We start from the raw sequence: 20,296 nt of genomic DNA on the forward strand, positions 1-20,296 counted from the left end.
ATTGTTACCAAGTAGTTAGTTTCAGTTGAATGAATTTTTAACAATGTGGTCTTTTAAGATCCTAGAAAAGTTGCTGGTTGATATGCCAATGGGTAGAAGGATTTTTAATGAGAGGAAATTTCCAATGGCTTTTTCAATTATTTAGGAGAATTGTTATTATTCTTGAGTACCAAGCATGGGGGTGAAATAGAAGAAATGAGCTTTACATCTTCTCTTTTTCCAATGTTTCAGGGATCTACCGCAATTACTCTGTTACCATCTGGGATGTATCCTATGCAAACAGAGAAGGGAAATGGTGATATCATCAGACCCAACTAATTCCTAAATCCTACCTGAAATGTAAGACATGGATACTTGTGCTTACTTCCCACACGTATGTCTGGTTTTGCCCTTCTTTTTTTTCCATATAGTTCTTATTACTCTGTGTTTTATGAGCATCTGCTTCAACTGACCAAGACTCTGTAAGAAATATCCAATGAGGCAAATAAAATCACAGTTTACAGGATGCAACCTACTTCTTTGGCCATAACATCCGATCCCCTCCAGGCTGTGAACAGATCATATGCCTCATTTATTACTTATACTTAATCCTTCAGCTACTGACTACTGAGCTAGGTTTCCAGTTATATCAACTCTGAAACAAAGTCTTGGTAGCCTTAAGCTCTCATGATGTGGTGTTAACAATAGGAGTTACACATCACTACCGAAGAAATTGCATTCCTCAATGACTCGATTTTCCGATTTTCAAATGTGTTATCAAGAAACTGACACTGCATGCTCACAATGCTTGGCCTCTACAGGATCTCACATTTGCAGATCACTCTATGGACATCAGTGCTCAGAACTCAGAGACAGCTGAGCTAGTGGTTGTGTCTAATCAGTTATCATCTTTCTGCTAATCAGTCTGTGTGAGATGGATGTAAGCTAGCAAGTATCAATGTTCTGTCACTGTGGACTAAACTGGCCCTTAATTCTCATCTGAACTGCCTCCCCTTTGGCCTGGCAGCCTATGAAATGGTTATCTTGTTGCTGGCAAAAGAAAAGAAATGAAAGGGAAGACAAACTCATCTTGCCATTTCATATGGATGTCTACATCACAGAATTAGAATGCCCAAGGTTGGAAGCGACCTCTGGAGATTGCCTAGTCCAACCACGCTGCTCAAAGTAGGGTCAACTACAGCAAGTTGCTCAGGATGATCCGTATAGTCACAGCACAGAGAGAAAGAAATGCTTTTCCTATTGCACAGGATAAAACTTGTAGTGGGGCGCAGTTGAAAGGTCACACACAATCTGCTTGAGTAAGGGATTTTTTTAGCTCAGTTGCCTGTAAAATTGTCTTCTCATGGTACAACAATTAAGAAAACAGAAGAGATGAGGAACATTATTGTTTTTCATGTCGTTCCTTTGTAGTCATACCTTGAAGCCAAAAGGGCAAGTGCATTGATAAAACTCCACTGGATCATTGTTGCATGTCCCATTGTTCTTACATGGATTGGAGAGGCAGGGGTTACACTTGGACACAACACTGATATCTACCGGCTCTGGAAAGGCAAAACGCAGTGTATTAGTAGAGAACTGAATTACAAAATTAATACTTCCCGTACTCACACATACATTTTTTCCTAATGCAGTATTCACCCTGCGTTGGCACAAACGCATATGCTGTGGGTGCAACTTTACACAACAGCATGGGATTCCCAGGGATTAGAGAGATTTTAAGTACTTAAATCAAGTGCTAGGCAAGTCTCAATGATGCTTATATTCTCCTGGACATGCAAACATCAGCTCTGAAAAAACATGTTGGGAATCTCCAGAGAGTGGGCTTATATATATATGGCTTTCAGCAATTTTTCCTTCTCTCAGTGCTGGAAATTCTGCAATAACAACCCCTAGGGAACTATAACATGACATTTCTATGGCTGGTAACAAGAATGAAAGTGCAGATGCAACAGCAGAAATGAAAAACATGCATAAGAAAGATTTAGTTAGAGGCTTATGGGAATATTTAGGTGCAAAGTGTTCTACCATCCTTAATTTTAAGAGAGTTAAAAACTTATTTTCTTCCTGTTCTGCTCAGAAGAATGATTATCAACATTCAGCTATCTTGGCAAAATACAACAAAGACAAATATGCAAAGATGTAAATGTATGCAGGTAAATATGCATGGCCACATTTAAACCGTTTAATAAACCACATTTTTTAACAGAACTCTTCCAGAGAAGTAGTGATGTTTGTGGGTGAGCAGGAAAATTAACACAGACCAAAACAAAACTAAGTACATTTGGGGTACCAAGTCAATCAATATTTTATTATTGAGATTTTACAGAAAGCTAATTTAGACAGTTATATTTACAGTTAAAGAAATGGTGATTTTGAAGTGGCTAAATGTCAAATATTAATGAGTTAATGGCTTTTACACGTAAAAAATAAAACCTAACACTTTAAAAGGGCTTAAATTATATCAGGCAGTAAAGACCCTAAAATAATTTATTTCATTTTTAAGGAAATACATTTTAAAATAACTTAAAATTGGTCCTGTGCTAATCAGAAGTGGGCACAGAGCTTCTGTTACTGCATGATAAATGATAAGAAAGACTAAATTGTGAAACATCCTGAAACTGAAGAAAAGCAGCTTATACTTGATGTTAGAGAGAAGGTGGAGCTGTAGAAGGTTACCAAAACTAGGGATGAAAGAAACCCTTCCAGTCAAGGATTTGCTTTGGACCATTCTGTATGAGATATAAACCTTCATTACTAACTTTGAATACTGGCACAGCACCAACAGGGGGTAAGAACATGACAGAAATGGGTACCAAGGAGTCTCAGCTGAAAAGCACCTGCAAAGGCTGTAAAGGCTATATCCTGATCCTACAGTGATGGTGGTGTTACCAGGGCCACTGATTGCAGAGCGCAACATGCAATAGTCTGTTAACAGGGTACAGTTGATTGCAGAGTGCAACATGCAATAACAAGGAAAAAGCACACAAGTAGTAACAAATAAAAAAAATGAAACAAAAGACCGTTGCCGTCCTCTTCTATCTTTGCATTTATGTCTAACTAAATGCCATACATGTTTTTAACTTGGACTTAGGACAGCAAGAGGAAATAACATCTGAATTTCTGGCACTGGCAAGGGGGGGGAATGTGACATATCTGAGCTACTTTTGTCTTGGAGGTAGACTATATGAAGAATATATGAAGGTAGCTCCTCGGAGAGCTCATGAGACAGGCAGCAGTGCTGCTCTTCTAAGATTTAGAGGTCACTAAGCCAGAATTTGTTCTATTATTTATTTATTTCATAATACACACTCGTACATTTTCCATTTATTCCTATGGCATAGATCAAAGCTAATCAATGTAGGAGCTAATAAGAACAGTGTTAGTTCCTAGCAGTTAAGTAGTTCATTAGTTTGCCCTTGTGGATTTGATTCATAAATCCATATAGCAAAATGCCCTCAGCCTAGCACATTCCTTTCCTCTACTGCATAACTAGGAGGGCAATTTAATAAAAAGCAGAGCTGAGTTTGCATGACTTGCACATTACATACTTTTATTTTCTTGGCTCTGCTGAGACATAACCTTCTGCTCAGTCACAGGCTGAAAACATAATTTTAACAAGAATAAGTTAAACTCTACTTTTTTTTAAATGTAAAATTTACTGGAGGTCACCGAGTACAGCTATGCACTACCTTTATACAAGCATCTCAAGGTACCAAGCTCAGCATGGGCTGACTTCTGCAGCAACGACCCAGGCTTTTATGGGGGCGGGGGGTTCAGCCCACCCTGAGCTCTGTGCTAGCAGTACTTGAGCTAGGACTGAATCTGCACAGGCAGAAGTACAGACATATCCTTGGACATTCTGTGTCACCCCACAGAAGTCTCGCTCTTCTGCTGACAGGCACATGTCACAGCTACAGCTCAGTGATGAGAGGGTGATGCAGCTGCAGGACAAACCGAGGCTGCACTGTATCCTGTCACAGGCCACGCACGTGGCTCCAGCCTGAGGGTAAACCTGCACTTGACATTGTAATAAATCCTGTTGCTTTATGAGCATCACCAATGGCCAGACAGAATAGCACAAGGCATTGGATCTTAAACACGCGCATGGGAAATGGGTTCAGTTAGACTACCAAATCATGCATTGCTTTTCAAAATATATGTATTGTGATGAGAAAAGGTGAATTTTGCTAGGGTCTGGAGCTTCTTGGAGTACACTGCCACTCGTCCAGACCATCAACGGTTTCCGCTTGTCCAAAGACCACCTCCGAATCAACACATTTTTCTCCTTTTCTAGTCAGATAAAGCGAGCCATGGAGACAGTTGGGGTAGTAGGAAGCTCACCAGCTTTCTAGTGGACCAAACTAATATTTACATAAAAAACATACAGCTGTTTTTAATAGTCTGGATCGCAGGTTTACTTATCTCTTGCCTAAGAGTTGCTTGCTTAGTTTTCAGAGTAAGTGAGTGTAACTATTGATATATCACAGTTTCAGAACGAAGAAGTCGTCTAGCTTCTCTTTCTGGATTAATTTTGAGACCCTGTTTAATATGTAAATATGATCATTTTCTTAGTTTCACTTCATGTGAACAAGTACATTATTTGGTATTTTTAGTATTTAGGGTATATTTGTACTTCACATTTGAGAGACTATTATGAAGTCTGTAGTTCTGATAATTATAGTCAGAGTTCTGATAGTTTTGAGACTGACATTTCAAAGTAATTAAATTATAAGGTTACAGTTATTAAAAATATATTTGAAAGGACATAAAATTCAGCTCAGGCTTGGGAACTTGTGTTCTAAATCCACCTCAACACCATCATTTGTTTGTTCAGCAGTTTAATCCCAGCCTCTATAAAATCATGCTGCCAAGCAGTACTGTAAATGTGCATGGCACTCTGAGAGACGTGCATAAAAAGAGGCTTTATGCCCTCATTTCCATTTCTAAGAGAGGCTACTGACCAATCTTTTCCACTATAAATATAGCTCCATCTTCACATACTTGCTGATAACTTAAGCGAACCTCCAAAACTTTTTTTAGAATAAGAAAATACAGGTATATCCTAATATACATTCAGTAATAAGCTACTTACTTTATCCACAAAAATGTGTGCTCCTTATCATTTGTCTAACTGCTGTCTAATGCAGCATACTCCTATCATTGACTACCCCTAATCGTTAATAGCTGCACCTCAACCCTCTCCTGAATAAATATACAGTGTATTCAAACATGAAGCATTTTCCATAATCTACAATTTCTGATACAGAGCTGATGAGGACAGTTTGCAGATCTTCAAATGAAAATGTACTTTTGGCAAATATTTGCCTTCCAGAATAATTCTCAGTTTCTCAGTTTTCAAGTAAATGTACATAATAACTAGAGTGCTCTGTATTTTTAAAATAACCCTTACTTTACCAAAGTTTTCTGGGGTGGGTAGAAGGCCAAAACCAATTTATTTGCTCAAGTTAAGTTCTAACAACATCCTATATGCTAACTTGCCATTATATAATCTGGTACGAGCAACAGGAATACTAACTCCTGAGGTTTGCTGGTTTTCCTTCCAGTGGTGCAGTTAACTGCACTTTGTGGAAGAACACTTGAAAATGGAACTTGAATGTAATGTGATGGTTCAGAAAATGAAAGCCAAACCCAACTCCCCCCGAAACTCACTTTAAAACCTAACAGCTTCCAAGAGTATAAAAATAAAGCACTGTATATGAGGAAAAGCAACAGGACAGAACAGAGAGCCTCCCAGCTTGCTCCTACCTTTGCACTGGAAGTGGTGAGTCGGTGTTGTGAGCAGCAGCCTGTCCACCATGGCGTCAGGCCCGCTGCAGCGGGCTATCCCTGGCTCTTTGTACCCTGCCTTCACCCACTCGGAAAGCCAGCGGAGGTTGCAATCACAGTGCAAAGGGTTGGTACCTAGAGCCCTAGTGGTGTAAAACAATTAACAGCAGTTATTTTGGCTTGCAAGCAAGGATAACATGCCTGATCTCATTGAGGCACATTTTATTCTACACTTTTACAGAAATGCTTTACTTAAAAATGCAGGAAAGATCTTCCAAGTATTCAGGAAGTCTTTTAGATTTATCTCCTCCAGTATTCCCACTCTTCTCCTTTCTTCCCATCGTTAGCTAGGGAGGTTGTATAAATACCTAACAACAAATCACTTTTTCAAACAATAAATCACTTTTTCGAACAATTGTGCTTGAGCAATGTTGCCAGACATATTGCTTTCATCAAATTTATCACGTTGGTTTCTTTTATTTAAGTCTTTGGCCTTCATGAGCAGATTCTAACAGTGAATTGTGTAATTTAGTTTGGATCTGATGACTCACGTTAATGTCTCCTCACTAGACGAAACATACACACAGAGGATACCCCTGTTTTCACAACTGCAACCTGGTGTTTGCTAAGTTTGTTTCTGGCTTTGAAAACACATTTGCTGGTTAACCCATCACTTGAGTTAGGTCATATGGTTGAAGTAGATGCATTCATGTAGCGTAATCATAATTCACAGAAATTTTTTGTTTTCATGGCGATCTATCCAAAGGAAAACAAACCTTTTTACCTTAAATTTAGGTGCTGCCTTGACTAATTTATACTATTTTTTCTCTTAAAGAAAGTGCCTTTTCAGGCAGTCAGTCAATTACAAACAAAGTCCAGACTTCAGAAAAGTCAGTTTAAAAACAATTCATTTTTGAAAGCGCAAAGAAATGCATGTTGGAATTCTGAATTTATTTTGCTGAAAGTAAATGTAAGACTTTAGCTGTACAACACTTGAATTGCCATGGGAAGAAAATTAACTAAATAAAGATTAGCATAGGGAAGAGATACTAAAGAAACCAATAATTCAAACTGGGTTTTAGACTTTACTGTTTCTGCATATGTTATAAACTATTTTTAAGATGGTATTTTAAACTCAAGCTTCTTTCAAATAAAAACATATCAGAAAGGATATTAAGATAGAAACCTCAGTAAATTTGTTGATACATTTCTATTGGAGTGACTAATGAACCCACTGTGCCCTAGACAGATTCATAATGAGAGTTCATAGGTTCAAACCCTGTCTAGGGCTCATTCATCAAAATTAAATGTGCACTACAGCACAGTATTAAAAAATATCCATCCATTCCCTCTGTAAATCCATTGCTTACAATGGAAAAAAACTACTGGGTTGACTTTTTGACCCTGTAACTGTGATCAACTGGCTCACTTGTCCAAGGTCAAACAAAACGCAGCAGTGAAAGTTGGACCAAGAAATTAACTTTAGCATTGAGCAACTGCCATATATAAAATGGGAGTGGGAGGACAACGGAAAGCTAGTTACCATGTTAATTAATCTTTATAATCTACATTAGAAATAAAGCTGCTCTATAGACACTAGAAATGATTACCAAGAACATTGTTGTACAACTGCAGAAATTATCACATGTAGCTTTCCATTCTTTTGTTTGGGGTTTTGTTTGGGTTTTTTTTCCCTTAATTTCTAGGAACTATAGTGAATTCTTGTATTTTCATTCATGAGTTCTAACATACTCTCTCTATTTTTTTGCCCATTATAGCAAAATATTTCCAGAAGGTAAAAATATCTTGTGCTGTAACGAAATACTACCACCAGCATTTTCAAAATGTTGTGCAGATATTTCTGTTCAGACACTTTTTTTTTTGAGGCAACTTAGAATAAAGTCAATTAAAATAACTCTAGCCATGATAATGTAGAGAAACAGAGGAGGGGACAGCTTATTTTTATAGGTAACTAACATAAATTTGAGTAAAGTTGAGATGATTCAACAGGATTAGGAATCTGAGCTGTTTATCAAAAATATGTCTGACAGAAATACCTGCTGTACACAGCATCCATTACCAAGGGTTTCTTTTGGAGTACCTGGAGTGCCGAGAGGTCGGGTTATGTGTGGGCAGGATTTGGGAAACTGAATCAGTTAGAGGGTTGTGTGTATCAGTGAATAGTGAAGACAGCAAATGCAGGAACTGACCTAACTGAGAAGGTCTCAGTTCTACCCCAACAGATTTTTGGTTCTTTTTAAGTATTAATATATGTGGTCCTTCAGTAGTGCTGTAACATTTTTATCATTGCCCTGGACTAAACAAGTTAGTAGAGTCATGGCTTAAATAGACAATAATGTGATTCAAGTAAATAAAGGAAGAAATAGTAAAGAAAAACAGTGTGTATACCATAGACAAACCTTCCTCTGTCTTTAGTGAGGTACATCAGCTACATAGTTTGTTATACTAGTTACATTACAACAATATGATGTTTACAATGTAAAGGAAATTTGGTGAACATTTTTTTGTAGTCTTTAAACAGCTATGGAAGAAGTGATTGAAGTATCTAGATCTCAGTTTCGTTCTTCCAATTACCAACCAATTTAAAGCTATTACAAAAGACTGACTAAAATCAATAGTTTTGTCTGTGCTACACAAATACTTCTTTGCAATTCCAAAGGTTAATTCGATACCCTCCCTCTCCCGCCCCCCCCAAACTGTACTGACGCAGAAGTTGATCATCCTGCTCAATACCTTGGTAGTCAGCTTTCTCCAGCCATAATACCTACCCTACTCTTAGCCACCCAGCTTGTAAATTTAACATAAAATTTTGGTCTCTCATGCATTATGAGTTTGATGAGTAGCAACCCCTTGTATCATTTTCAAAATTATTCCAAGTGCATGCTTTCTCCTTGAAGATCTATATATCAGGAAGAGCTCAAAATGAATTTATTTTCAATTATGTATGACTTTGTTTGAATAAGCATAGCTTTTTCTGGCACGTGAAGAGCAAAATCATTGTGGTTGCTAAAAGTTTCGGAATCCTCTTTAAGAAACTGGAGAGCACAATTGCACTGTAAAATTCAATTGTTCAACTGTGCAAATTACACCCCAGACAGGTCTTATTTATTTTATGGATCCTATTTATTACCGTTCATTTGAGCATTGTGTATTTTACATTTCTGGCAGCACATACATCTAAACAGATAGACTGCAGCGACTGTATTGGGCCAAAGGGGTTTTTATCACTCCCTAAGGCGAACGGTTTACCCAGGAAAATTGTATCTGCACTTCATTTAAAGTAAACCCTGAGGAAAATCCAAACAAATGGGGCATGATATGTTTATCTCTTGAGTTCTAAAAATACCCTTAGAAGCCAGATTCCCAGTATGGAAGGTGTCACTGTGCTTCCAAAAGGAGATACAGGGCTTCAGCACAGTCAGACTTTCATTACGAAACAACGTATAAAATGACTTGACAATGCTGGGAACATGATGAAGAAATACATTTTGTGCAAAATGACTATTTTCTCTGACTTAGATACCAGGGTGTAAGCTTGAAACAGAGACGGTTATTTCTTAGTTGAAGTTGAAATTGCCTGAGTTGCTCACATATGATTTCTGTCCCTACCAATCTGAGATATCTTTTTTTTTATTGTCTAGAGAGAAACTGAGACAGAAAGCTGTTACACAGAATAAACAGTCTGAGGGCATACTTGCTATCCAGAAAATATGTAAATATGAACTGAACCTTGTGTTCAGGTAAGTGTTCTGGAGGGCATGCTTAAGGTTGCAAAGAGAGAAACAGAGATATAAAACCTACGTCAGATGCACATATATCTGTTTGTATGTCTCGACATGTATACATCAACATCAACTCATGTGCATGAGGGCAGCATCAGAGCAGAAAATATCCGTCTCAACTTGTGAAACTAGTCGCTTCACAAAATGACCAAGACATACCCAGCCCTCTGATTGCTTGAGGACAGTAATCAAGAAACATGCTACACAAAATTTCTTTTCCTTTACATCTACTGTCTAATAATGTACAGTATCACACATTATCTCAGTGAAAAAACACTTTCTATTCACTCTTTTGGCACCAGCTGTTACACTTCAGGCTTATTTTGTAAAAATTGCAGCTATTTGTCTTTACAGTTCTTTCATCAACTGAACTGCATTTAAAATATCCTGAACCTCCACCAATACAATAGTAATTTCCTGAAATATCTGAAACTTCTAATAATTTTTGCAAATTATGGAATGAAGTATTAATGCTGTGAAATGGCCAACTTCCATATGATTAAATATATATGCCTGAAATAGTGATTCATCAACAAGTTCATATACTGACAACATTTCAGTATGCAAAACATATGACACTTATTAAGCACAGAATTCACATTTGCTTAATATTTGCTCTTTGTGGGAGGTTTCCTGTCTCACTCTCAGACCATAACACACTCTGCATTTCACACAGACAATGCTGAAAGAAAGCCTTAAACACAAAGTCCACAGAAGAGGAAACTGTCACATTTCTCATTTGGTTTTCCTTAAGAAAATATTTCGGTAACTAATGACAACAGGTTCTAGTATTTTTTTGTTTCCTTTGAACAGATGCGCTAAGAATATCCACAGAGCAGAATATGGAAAGTGAGCAGGAAAAACAGAAAAGGTAGACAATCTTAAATTTGTAATAATATGTACTGTTTTATAAATCTGAAACCGTTAAACAAACAGATGAACCCAGACAGAAGTACTTACAGATGGGACAGGGATACCAGGTCATTGAAAGAACCTTCGGGAACGCTGGAAATGTCGTTTCCATGGAGCGTCCTAGAAGAGGGGAAAAGCAGGAAGGTATCAAACCACAGTATTTTATCTGCTCCCCACAAGTGAAGGAATTGGCGCTTAAGAAAGATATTTAGTTTTGTTTCTTTGAGAGTTTCTATGAGCTTCACAGCTCACGAGCTTCCATGCTTTATTACTTCTACTTCTAGATGTTGACATTTAAAATAATGATATAATCGGAATTGTTGGTGACTAATGTTTTAAATTAAAAAGGTGACATACTATTTATGCTATTAAAAGTACATTGATGACAAGCAGACCCTCACGTACAGACCTGTATGCTTTTACAGAATCCCATTAGCTGGAAACACAGAAAAGAGGGAAAATATGAACCGTGAAAGTTAAATTAAATATTGACTTCAGAGAGATCCTAGGAGAGAGCAAGGGTCCATGAGGGCAAATATATCTGCACTTTCACATTCTAGTTTCCCATTCTTACAGTAGGAAATAACTCTTTGTGTGGTATTTTAAAAATCCATTTGACAAATACATTTATGCTACCAGGGAAAATACTTGAAATTAGTTGTTTTAGGGTATTATTGACGCTGCGCAAAGAAACCAACATTTTTCTAGCAGGGTTTTCAGGATTCTTGTGACAGGGTTCTCCACTATTTCCAGGACAATTTAAGCAGCCACTTTATCTCTTTTCTAAGAAATACATTTATGTGTGTGTTACATAGGCAAGCATAAACGGAAAGATTTTTCTTGCAGCTTGTAGAGCACAATACTTATATTCAAAGTGGCAGACACAAGAGTAAAAATCATTATTTGTGATTACTTGTGGTTTTCATTGCAATCGCAACTGAAGGCCCGGCTACAAAGTAGGGCACCACCACTAGAGGTTGTGACAGACAAGCAGAGGAAGAGCACTTCTTGCAGCACCAAGGCTATGATCAGAGAGGAAAACACGCAGTAACAAATGAGTGTGCGGGAGGGCACAGGATGCTGGGGGTGATAATTGCATAAAAACTATCCAGAAAATGCACCAGAGAAGATACACAATCATGTAAAATTTTATTTTATAAATAAATAAAATCAGCTATTCAGCTGCTGCATCCTCTGCCTCACTGGATAATTATCTGGCAAAAAACAGCATAGAGAAAAACATTTCTAGTTTATTCTAACTTTTCTAGTTTGCATGTCGCTGAATACCAGCTTACTACTTCACGTAGTAACAGACAGAAAGAACTCGTAAGGAGCTGACAGCAGTCCATTCCACTGGATCTCACTAGCTGTTTCTTAAACAAAAGTTGGCAGAAAACTTGCAAAGGAAAAGGACATCAATATTTTAAAATTATATTTTCTTTTGCACTTCTCCCCTGAGCTGGTTCAGTTATAGCAAACTGCTGTATTGTTTATGTCCTCTTTCCCAGGTCCAGCAATTACTGCCAGTGCTCCAGACGTGGCAGAGGAGGGTGGAAAACAGAAACCTGCTGTGTGTCAGTTTTGTAGCAGCTCTTTCCCTCAAGTCATTTCTTTTCTAATTTACCTGGTGATTTGCGGAACACAGCAATCGCATCTTATTTTTTATTTTTGTGACTGTACAGATGCTTGAAACGGTGCACATTGAGTTTATTTAAAACAAACTAAACATCTGGGCCCATGGAAATACACAATAGCCCCAGATGAAAATAAAAGCATCTCTTTTTCCATCCTTTCTTCTCTTTCTCCACCCTAACACCACTATAAGCTTCACCAGGATCTACATGATGCCTTATAACTCTAATGAAGTCTGCCTTTACATACTGCCTTACACCAGCATACACAGCAAGGAAAGCCAAACTTGCCAGGGGAAGATACACCTTGTCCTGTCTCCTGTGAGCCTGGGCCCTGCCATGGGGCTGTGAACTATGTGAGCATAAGCAATGTTACCACGATCACGTTTCACAGCTGCTCATTGCAGCTGCAGTTTCTATCTATCGTACTGCAAAGTTTTTCTACAGAGCATGAAACCACAAAAACTACAGCAGCGTTATCCTGCTGGCATCTCTCTCCAGTTCTTGATGCCAGTACACCAAAGACTTCCCTTTCCAACATCCTGATTCTGAAATTTTCTTTTAAGCATACCTAAGTTTTGGCTATTAATAATAATACTTGGCATATATAAGGATGGATCTCCAAGCAACTAATCTGAACAGGAACAGGAAGGATGTGAGCTCCCACACAGTAACTCCAGATAAAGCACACTCACTAATTCTATACAGAATGACCAACTGACTGAGACATACCCCACAGCTATTAAATAAGGAGTATTTTTGTTGGTATGAGGATGCAAGATCAGGCCTGGGCAACAGCTTATCATCAAAATGTTCCCTCCTTCAATGAAATGAGCATATTTAAATAAGCAGACACTCATAATGAGCTTATATTCTGATCTTTTAAACTACTGTATTGGGTTTGCACAGCAAGGTTTTGGTAGCAGGGGGGTTACAGGGGTGGCTTCTGTGAGAAGCTGCTAGAAGCTTCCCCTATGTCTGACAGAGCCAATGCCAGCCGGCTCCAAGATGGACCTGCCACTGGCCAAGGCCGAGCCCATCAGCGACGGTGGTAGCGCCTCTGGGATAACTTATTTAAGAAGGGGAAAAGTTGCTGCACAAGAGCAACAGCAGCCAGAGAGAGGAGTGAGAATATGTGAGAGAAATAACTCTGCAGACACCAAGGTCAGGGAAGAAGGAGGGGAAGGAGGTGCTCCAGGCGCCGGAGCAGAGATTCATCTGCAGCCTGTGGTGAAGACCATGGTGAGGCAGGCTGTCCCCCTGCAGCCCATGGAGGTCCATGGTGGAGCAGATATCCACCTGCAGCCCGTAGAGGACCCCACGCCAGAGCAGGTGGATGCCCAAAGGAGGCTGTGACCCTGTGGGAAGCCTGGGCTGGAGCAGGCTCCTGCTGGCAGGACCTGTGGACCTGTGGAGAGAGGAGCCCATGATGGAGCAGGTTTGCTGGAAGGACTTGTGACCCCATGGGGGACCCACACTGGGGCAGTCTGTTCCGGAAGGACTGCACCCCATGGAAGGGACCCACGCTGGAGCAGTTTGTGAAGAACTGCAGCCCATGGGAAGGACTCACGTTGGAGAAGTTTGTGGAGGACTGTCTCCCATGGGAGGGACCCCACACTGGAGCAGGGGAAGAGTGTGAGGAGTCCTCCCCCTGAGGAGGAAGGAGCGGCAGAGACAGCGTGTGATGAACTGACCACAACCCCCATTCCCCGTCCCCCTGTACCGCTCGCGGGGGGAATGTAGAGAAAATCGGGAGTGAAGTTAAGCCTGGGAAGAAGGGAGGGGTGGGGGGAAGGTGTTTTTAAGATTTGGTTTTCTTTCTCATTATCCTACTCTGATTTGATTGGTAATAAATTAAACTAGTTTCCCCAAGTCGAGTCTGTTTTGCCCGTGACGGTAATCGGTGAGTGATCTCTCCCTGTCCTTATCTCAACCCACGAGCCTTTCATTGTATTTTCTCTCCCCTGTCCAGCTGAGGAGGGGAGTGACAGAGAGGCTTTGGTGGGCACCTGGCATCCGGCCAGGGGCAACCTGCCACAACTATTTAAAGATGTGCAAGACGATTGTCTCTGAACAGACAGCAGAACTTATATTTATTTTCACGTCATATCAGTTGTGTTTATTCTGTGAAGGGGTGCATTTTCTTTCCTAGATGTCTTGGAAACTTCTTCCAAGAGAAGCTGAAGAATGACAAAGCCATTTATCTTTAAGAAGGTAAAACCATCAAAAATATAAAACCATTTGGAATGAATGGCTTGACTACATATCTCAAACATTGAGTTATGTTTCATGGGTGCAAATGCCTGCATTTTAATAAAAAAATCGTGTCAGCAACATCATCACCCATGCAGCTAAAATGAAATGATAAATGCTAAAAACTTAAACCCCACAATAATAAATAGCGGCAAGAGAATTCAACAGTGCAATAAAATCTTTTTCCTCTTGAATCAACAACAGGAACACATTTTTATACCATAAATCCTTATAAGCAAACGGTCAAATAAAATCTTAAACATTTGGACAGTTAAAGCACACACATTGATTTGTGTGTTCTCCCTCAAAAGCACAACTTCTAGGTATCCTCTGTCTAAAAATTGGTAAACAGCAGGGTATGAATTTAAGGTGATGGGGATCTCCTCTCAGAGCACAGAGTAACAACACACTTGAATTCTTGAAATAAAATCTTTCTTCTCCATGTGACCTCACTAACTTTTTACTTTGTCTTCAGGTAAGGAAATGAACTAAAGGTATCCTTTTGGGTTGGAGGTTTTTTGGTCATTTTTTTTTTTACTAACTGTTCCCAAGTCCTTCCTCCTAGCCCACTGTCTCATAACATTAGGTTACTATAGACACAAAGAGGATGCTTTTTCAGTAAACAATGGTCTACCCTGTAAAGACAGAAACGTGGCTAAAGGCTTGGCTGAGCTTACAAAGCCACATCCCATCAAGGGCAAACACCTACAATGAACCCCGAAGGATGCCAAACCCTGCAGGAACCAACACAACTCAGATGTCAGAGGAAGTGGGAAGCCACAGTGTCACTGCTTAATGCTCATAACAACAGGCCTTTTACAGATTTACTGGGTAAGTACAAGGAGTCATTCTGCCATGATCAAAAAAACCCCCAAAAAACAAAGCCAAATAATATTTCTGTTAGGTCAACTCAGTGCAGCATCCAACAATGAATGTATATTGCAAAAATTGGTTCCAAGGCTGTGCCTGAAGAGTATTTGTGGTAGCTTTATCATCACACATACTACTATGTTTGCGTGAGCTTTGAACTGCAGTAAATATCCACCAGTTTTCAGTAAAACTAGAATATCTCATGTTAGAAGAATATTCTGTAGCTCATTTTATCATTTTTTTCATAAATATAATGTGGAAAATCATTTAGTGAGCTGAGAATATTTTTATTTCTGGACTTTGCCTCTTAATTAAATCAGGACAAAATGTCAGAAGTTACAACATTGTCACACAATAAAAATAATCTTTAAAATAATCAGTTCAGGTCAACCAGAGAGTTCTAATATTTCTAATTACTTTGTCTCAATCTCAGCTTTTTAAATCTGTTTACATTTATATTCTAAAAAGACTAGCTTTGGACAAAAAAACCAAAACAAAACCAAAAAACAAACCCACAATTTTTTACTGCAATAGTTTTGGTGCAAAAACCTACTGATATCAACTTTTGCTTATTAAAAAAAAATCTTAAGACTCGATGTTGAAATTGTTCCCCAGCACACTTTGGCTGCCATTATGGGTAAGCCATATGAAGACTGAAGATTAAAGGGATTGTGTAAACGGTGATATATATTCAGGCTTAAACACAAACATGTTGACTCTGCAGTTTTCTCAGTTGGGCTTGTGCTGAAAAGTGTAAGAGAGAAAGGACAGAACCAGATATCTGTCGAAGATCAACTTCATCAGACATCTGTGATTATTCTGATTTTCAAATACGTATTTACTTTATTTGCTATAGAGAGGCTAAAAGTAAAGAAAACATAAGGAATTTGGAAGACACAGAAGCCTGTATGAGAAGGGTCTGCTACCTTCAAAGGCATGCACAGCCAAAGGTAATAAGATCTCTACATTCTTTTTATTAAAAAAGAAAATATGTGGAAATTGTTTTGCTGATGTTTTCTCTTTTAAATTCCCCTGAGAATATGGATAATAAATAACTGACAATAACAGATTGCACACTGTCACTCGGAAACCATTTTCTCTCTGGAGAATTGATTTTTAATAACAACATAGATGACATGTGGCAAAAGTTGTAGCTGATACCAGAGTTTTGTGGGCCATAATAAATCAAATCAATCTGGAGGATTCCAAATGCATAGAGCAGAGGCTGAGATTCCCATTTAGGCTTCATTACACTCGTGCGGCTCTGTGCAAGACAGGGAGGGCTTCTCCCTTGAAGGAGGAAGATATTTTTTCAATTTGATTAGCAGATCATTTAAAAAAGCCAAAAGATAACAGTTGCTATTAAAATATTGCCCTTTGTTTCTGTCCATATGTGGCCTGCAAGAACAGAAGTGAAAAGACAAATTGCAGCTATTGGAAAGAGTGAGGCATGGTATATCTACACTGTAATTCAGGGTAGAGAGTCCCAAACTAGCTTTAATCAAGCTAGCTTGCATATCAGGAGCAGGCCAGAAGACAGCTCCATATGGAATAATTTATTTGGCCGTGAAACAATATATTCATCTGTGGCTGAATTTCAGGACTCGTGTAACAGCTCAAATGTGACCATTCTAGTGCGCTAGAAATCAGTGTCCCAAGCCAAACTTAAAACAACAACTCCAAATCACGTATCTTTCTTGCTTTTAATAATGAAAACTGGGAGTCTAAAGCTGTCTTGTAAGTTAGGAGGTTGAAACCTAGATATCTATTTTACCACTCAAACCACAGTGAAAGAGCTCGGCCAAACAGCATTGCCTTATTTCTTCCACGGTTGCAGTACTGCCCATGTCGACACCTTAATTCCACACTTATGGAGTCAGTGCACAGCAACCATGGCTCTTTAAATTCACAGAAACTTCTGCGTGTTAGAATATTATCTAGAATGTTAAAGTTAGAATGACATCTAACTTTAAAAAAAAAAAAACAAAAAAACTAATTTGAAGTTTCAAAGCACTCAGGACATATTCTTCAACTCCTCTGTCCTGACCTGTTAGTGTTTAAAGCTCTTTCTCCTTCAGCACACTGAATAATCTCATCACTGATGAGCCATTTAATTTATTTGCTTTCAGTTTATTGTGCAAGTAATGATGACCCACTTGTGTTGCTGGGCAGTGGGGAGGAAGGTGGCTTCTCCACCTTGTCCTGACAGCTGCACATGGGGTCATGTGTCCACACAAACAACTGAGCAAACCCAACCCGGGGCTTGTTTCTGACGGGGCAGATGGGGAGAGACAGTATACGAGACTGAAGAAGGAGTCAGTCTAGCAGATGTCTAAGAAAAGTGTGTGTGGGGGGCTGCTTGCTGCAAGGAACAGGCCCACAGCCCACACTCCAAGATGATATAAAGACGACTTTCAGAAGAGATTGTAAGCAAATTGTTTGATCCAGAAAGCTGCTGAAAGTAGCTACACTGGAAAGAAAGAGTGCAGAAAAGGATCTCCAAAGTCAGAAACCACACGTGGACATCTCTGAGTGTGCCACCAGTCAACATGAGGTGAAATTTCATTCACAACTTAAAGACATTTGAGCCAGCCATCTCAGCATTACTGGTGCCCAGCCACAATGAGACTTACTCATTGTTTTAGTGTGGGGACTTCTAACTTACTTCCCTTCAGATTGCATTCTTTTATGTAAAAACATGCCTGCAGAAATCTAAATTAATAGAAAATATTCTAAAAATGGACAAGTTTTCAGTAAAGACAGTCTTGCTGAAGCATCCAGTGGAAACTTACACTCTAAAATATGATCAAGTTTTTACAGACAAAGAGAAAAGTCTTTTCCTGTGGGGCACCCAAACCTTGTTCAAGGAGAAGAGACAAACAGACTCTATGCAGTCTCTTGGAGGCCTATTTGCATGATAGTTCTTGTCCCTGAACTATCACAGAAAAGTCATTCATCCTGCAAATATATAATTGCTTCTTTTCAAAGTTTAGCATTCACCTGCTCTAGTCATTACTGGACATATTGCACCTAAGTACAAGTACATTGAAGCTAATTGTGTGAAAATATTTATGACTACCGAATCAAGTGAAAGCCATCTGCTCATTAAAAACCTCCCTGCTATCACAACAGCATTCTAATAAGCTGCAACTCAGCTGCATCGAAGAAATGGTACTTACAGCACTCGAAGAGACCTGAGGCCATTGAACGCATGGACTGGAATGCACCGAAGTCTATTGTAACTCAGGATGCTGGGAGAATGAGAGAAGAGTTACAACATTGTATTTTCTTTATTTCACTACTAATTCAACCACAAAGAAGCATGGAAAGCCACATGCTTAAGTAACAAGATATATACTAATTGTTCAACACCTAAGATGGTGTCTGAAAAGCAATTAAAACTGTTATCGAAACTTTGGACTACTTACAGTGTTGATAACTGAGTCATGTTGCTGAAGGTGTAATTGGCCAATACGCTTATGCTGTTGTTGCTCAAATCACTGAAGAAACACAGACAGAAAATATCATTTATATGTATGAATTGAGAAATAAGTCTTTTTTAAAGATTACATAATATCTGCACAGCAAAATGCTTGAAGCAATTGAAAAGTCAAATATTATCAATTGATACAATATTTTCTAACCAACTTTGAATAAGCTTTAAAAGCAAAGTACATCAGACTCCCCTAAAAAGCTTCAGATTTCCAGCATATAACATTAAAAAAAAATATCAGTGAATATAAGCAAAATTTTTGAAGGATAAATTAGTAGATGATACAAGCGCAGGTGAATATTTACTGTAACAACTTGCTTTGCAATTTATTACAGGCATACCATTTCCATATGCTCTTCACATTGACAGCTACTAGAACAAAATTTCATTTTTCATTTAAAAAAAAGTCTTTTAGGCTCAAACAGAACATTCTGTTTCGTTGTTGCTCTCCCTTGAAAAACAAAAGTAGAGATGTTTCCAAATAAAACACTGTTTTAAAACAGAGGATTCCAGTTTCCCCCTCCATGTTGTTTTTCTCTGAGGTTGTTCTGCCCATTTGACTTGAATATCTACGGCTGATTCAAAGAGCATTTGAAAATTTCTGATAAATAGTTCAGCCAAGAAATTTCACTCCTGTGTATATTCAGGGAGCGATTTACTGCAAAAAGTCTAGTTGTGTCTCTATCTGTATGACTGCTCATAGCAGAAACAGCTATGCAAATTTTCATTGCCTTAGCATTATAAATACTGCCTCACCTAGAACAAATTAATGCCGTCTCCTCTGTTAATGACCTTTACAGCTTTGCACACATAAATCTGCCAAGTGAAACTGTAGCAGCCTGCATGAGAGCTTAGTCCTCTCGCAGAGGCTGGAAGCTCCTGCAGAGGAAGGGTCTCTGGTGCTCTCAGTCACCTCACTCTTTCTCCACTCTTTATGAACACTTATTGGCAGCAGTGGCCACTGTGAAATTCTTTCCAAATTCAAATTACAGAAGGTTTTTGGGTTTTGTGTGGTTTTTTCCCCCAAAATACTAATTATTTATGTTCCACCTGCAACATAGTGCAGAAAGAGTCATGTAATTTTCTTGACATTGAAACCACGTGTTTCTTACATCAGTGTCAGGTGTCTGAAGGTGGAGAGCCCCTTCGGCACAGCAGTCAGATGGTTTCCTTCCAGGTATCTGAAAAAAGTCAGATTTGACAATTACACAAACATGTTAACAAGAACTCCTGTCACTCAGTCTGCACCATGAATGAGGAAAATATAAAGTCAGTCACTACGGAAATTATCTTTGATTCCATTGCTTTGAAACTATAACAATTTTTCCTTTGTAAGTGAATTATGCAACATGCAAAGCATGACAGTAACTTATTGATTTCTTTTTTTTTTTTTTTTTTTTAAGACTTGGAAGCAAATAAAGGATCTCTGGCCTACAGCAAACAGAAATAGCCATTTGGTTCTTCTATGACAGCAACTGAAGAAGGGGAGAAAAATCGTACGGCTTGTGCCCTGAACTTAAAGTTACCTTTAACAAGTTTCTGTAAGA

General features: G+C 38.7%; 1 protein-coding gene across 2 annotated transcripts in view; it reads right to left on the bottom strand.

The window, feature by feature from the left end:
* SLIT3 (slit guidance ligand 3) overlaps positions 1 to 20,296 on the bottom strand; it is a 549,687-nt gene that overhangs the window by 78,980 nt on the left and 450,411 nt on the right. For both annotated transcript variants that reach the window (XM_076349680.1, XM_076349679.1), the window contains exons 22-27: positions 19,862 to 19,930; positions 18,685 to 18,756; positions 18,436 to 18,507; positions 10,551 to 10,622; positions 5,767 to 5,930; positions 1,417 to 1,541 (exon numbers count right to left, since the gene is read on the bottom strand). In XM_076349680.1, coding sequence (XP_076205795.1) covers positions 1,417 to 1,541; positions 5,767 to 5,930; positions 10,551 to 10,622; positions 18,436 to 18,507; positions 18,685 to 18,756; positions 19,862 to 19,930 — 574 coding nt within the window. The remainder of the gene's footprint in view (positions 1 to 1,416; positions 1,542 to 5,766; positions 5,931 to 10,550; positions 10,623 to 18,435; positions 18,508 to 18,684; positions 18,757 to 19,861; positions 19,931 to 20,296) is intronic.

The sequence above is a fragment of the Aptenodytes patagonicus genome, chromosome 12, assembly GCF_965638725.1.
Source record: "Aptenodytes patagonicus chromosome 12, bAptPat1.pri.cur, whole genome shotgun sequence".
Taxonomy (NCBI): Eukaryota; Metazoa; Chordata; class Aves; order Sphenisciformes; family Spheniscidae; genus Aptenodytes; species Aptenodytes patagonicus.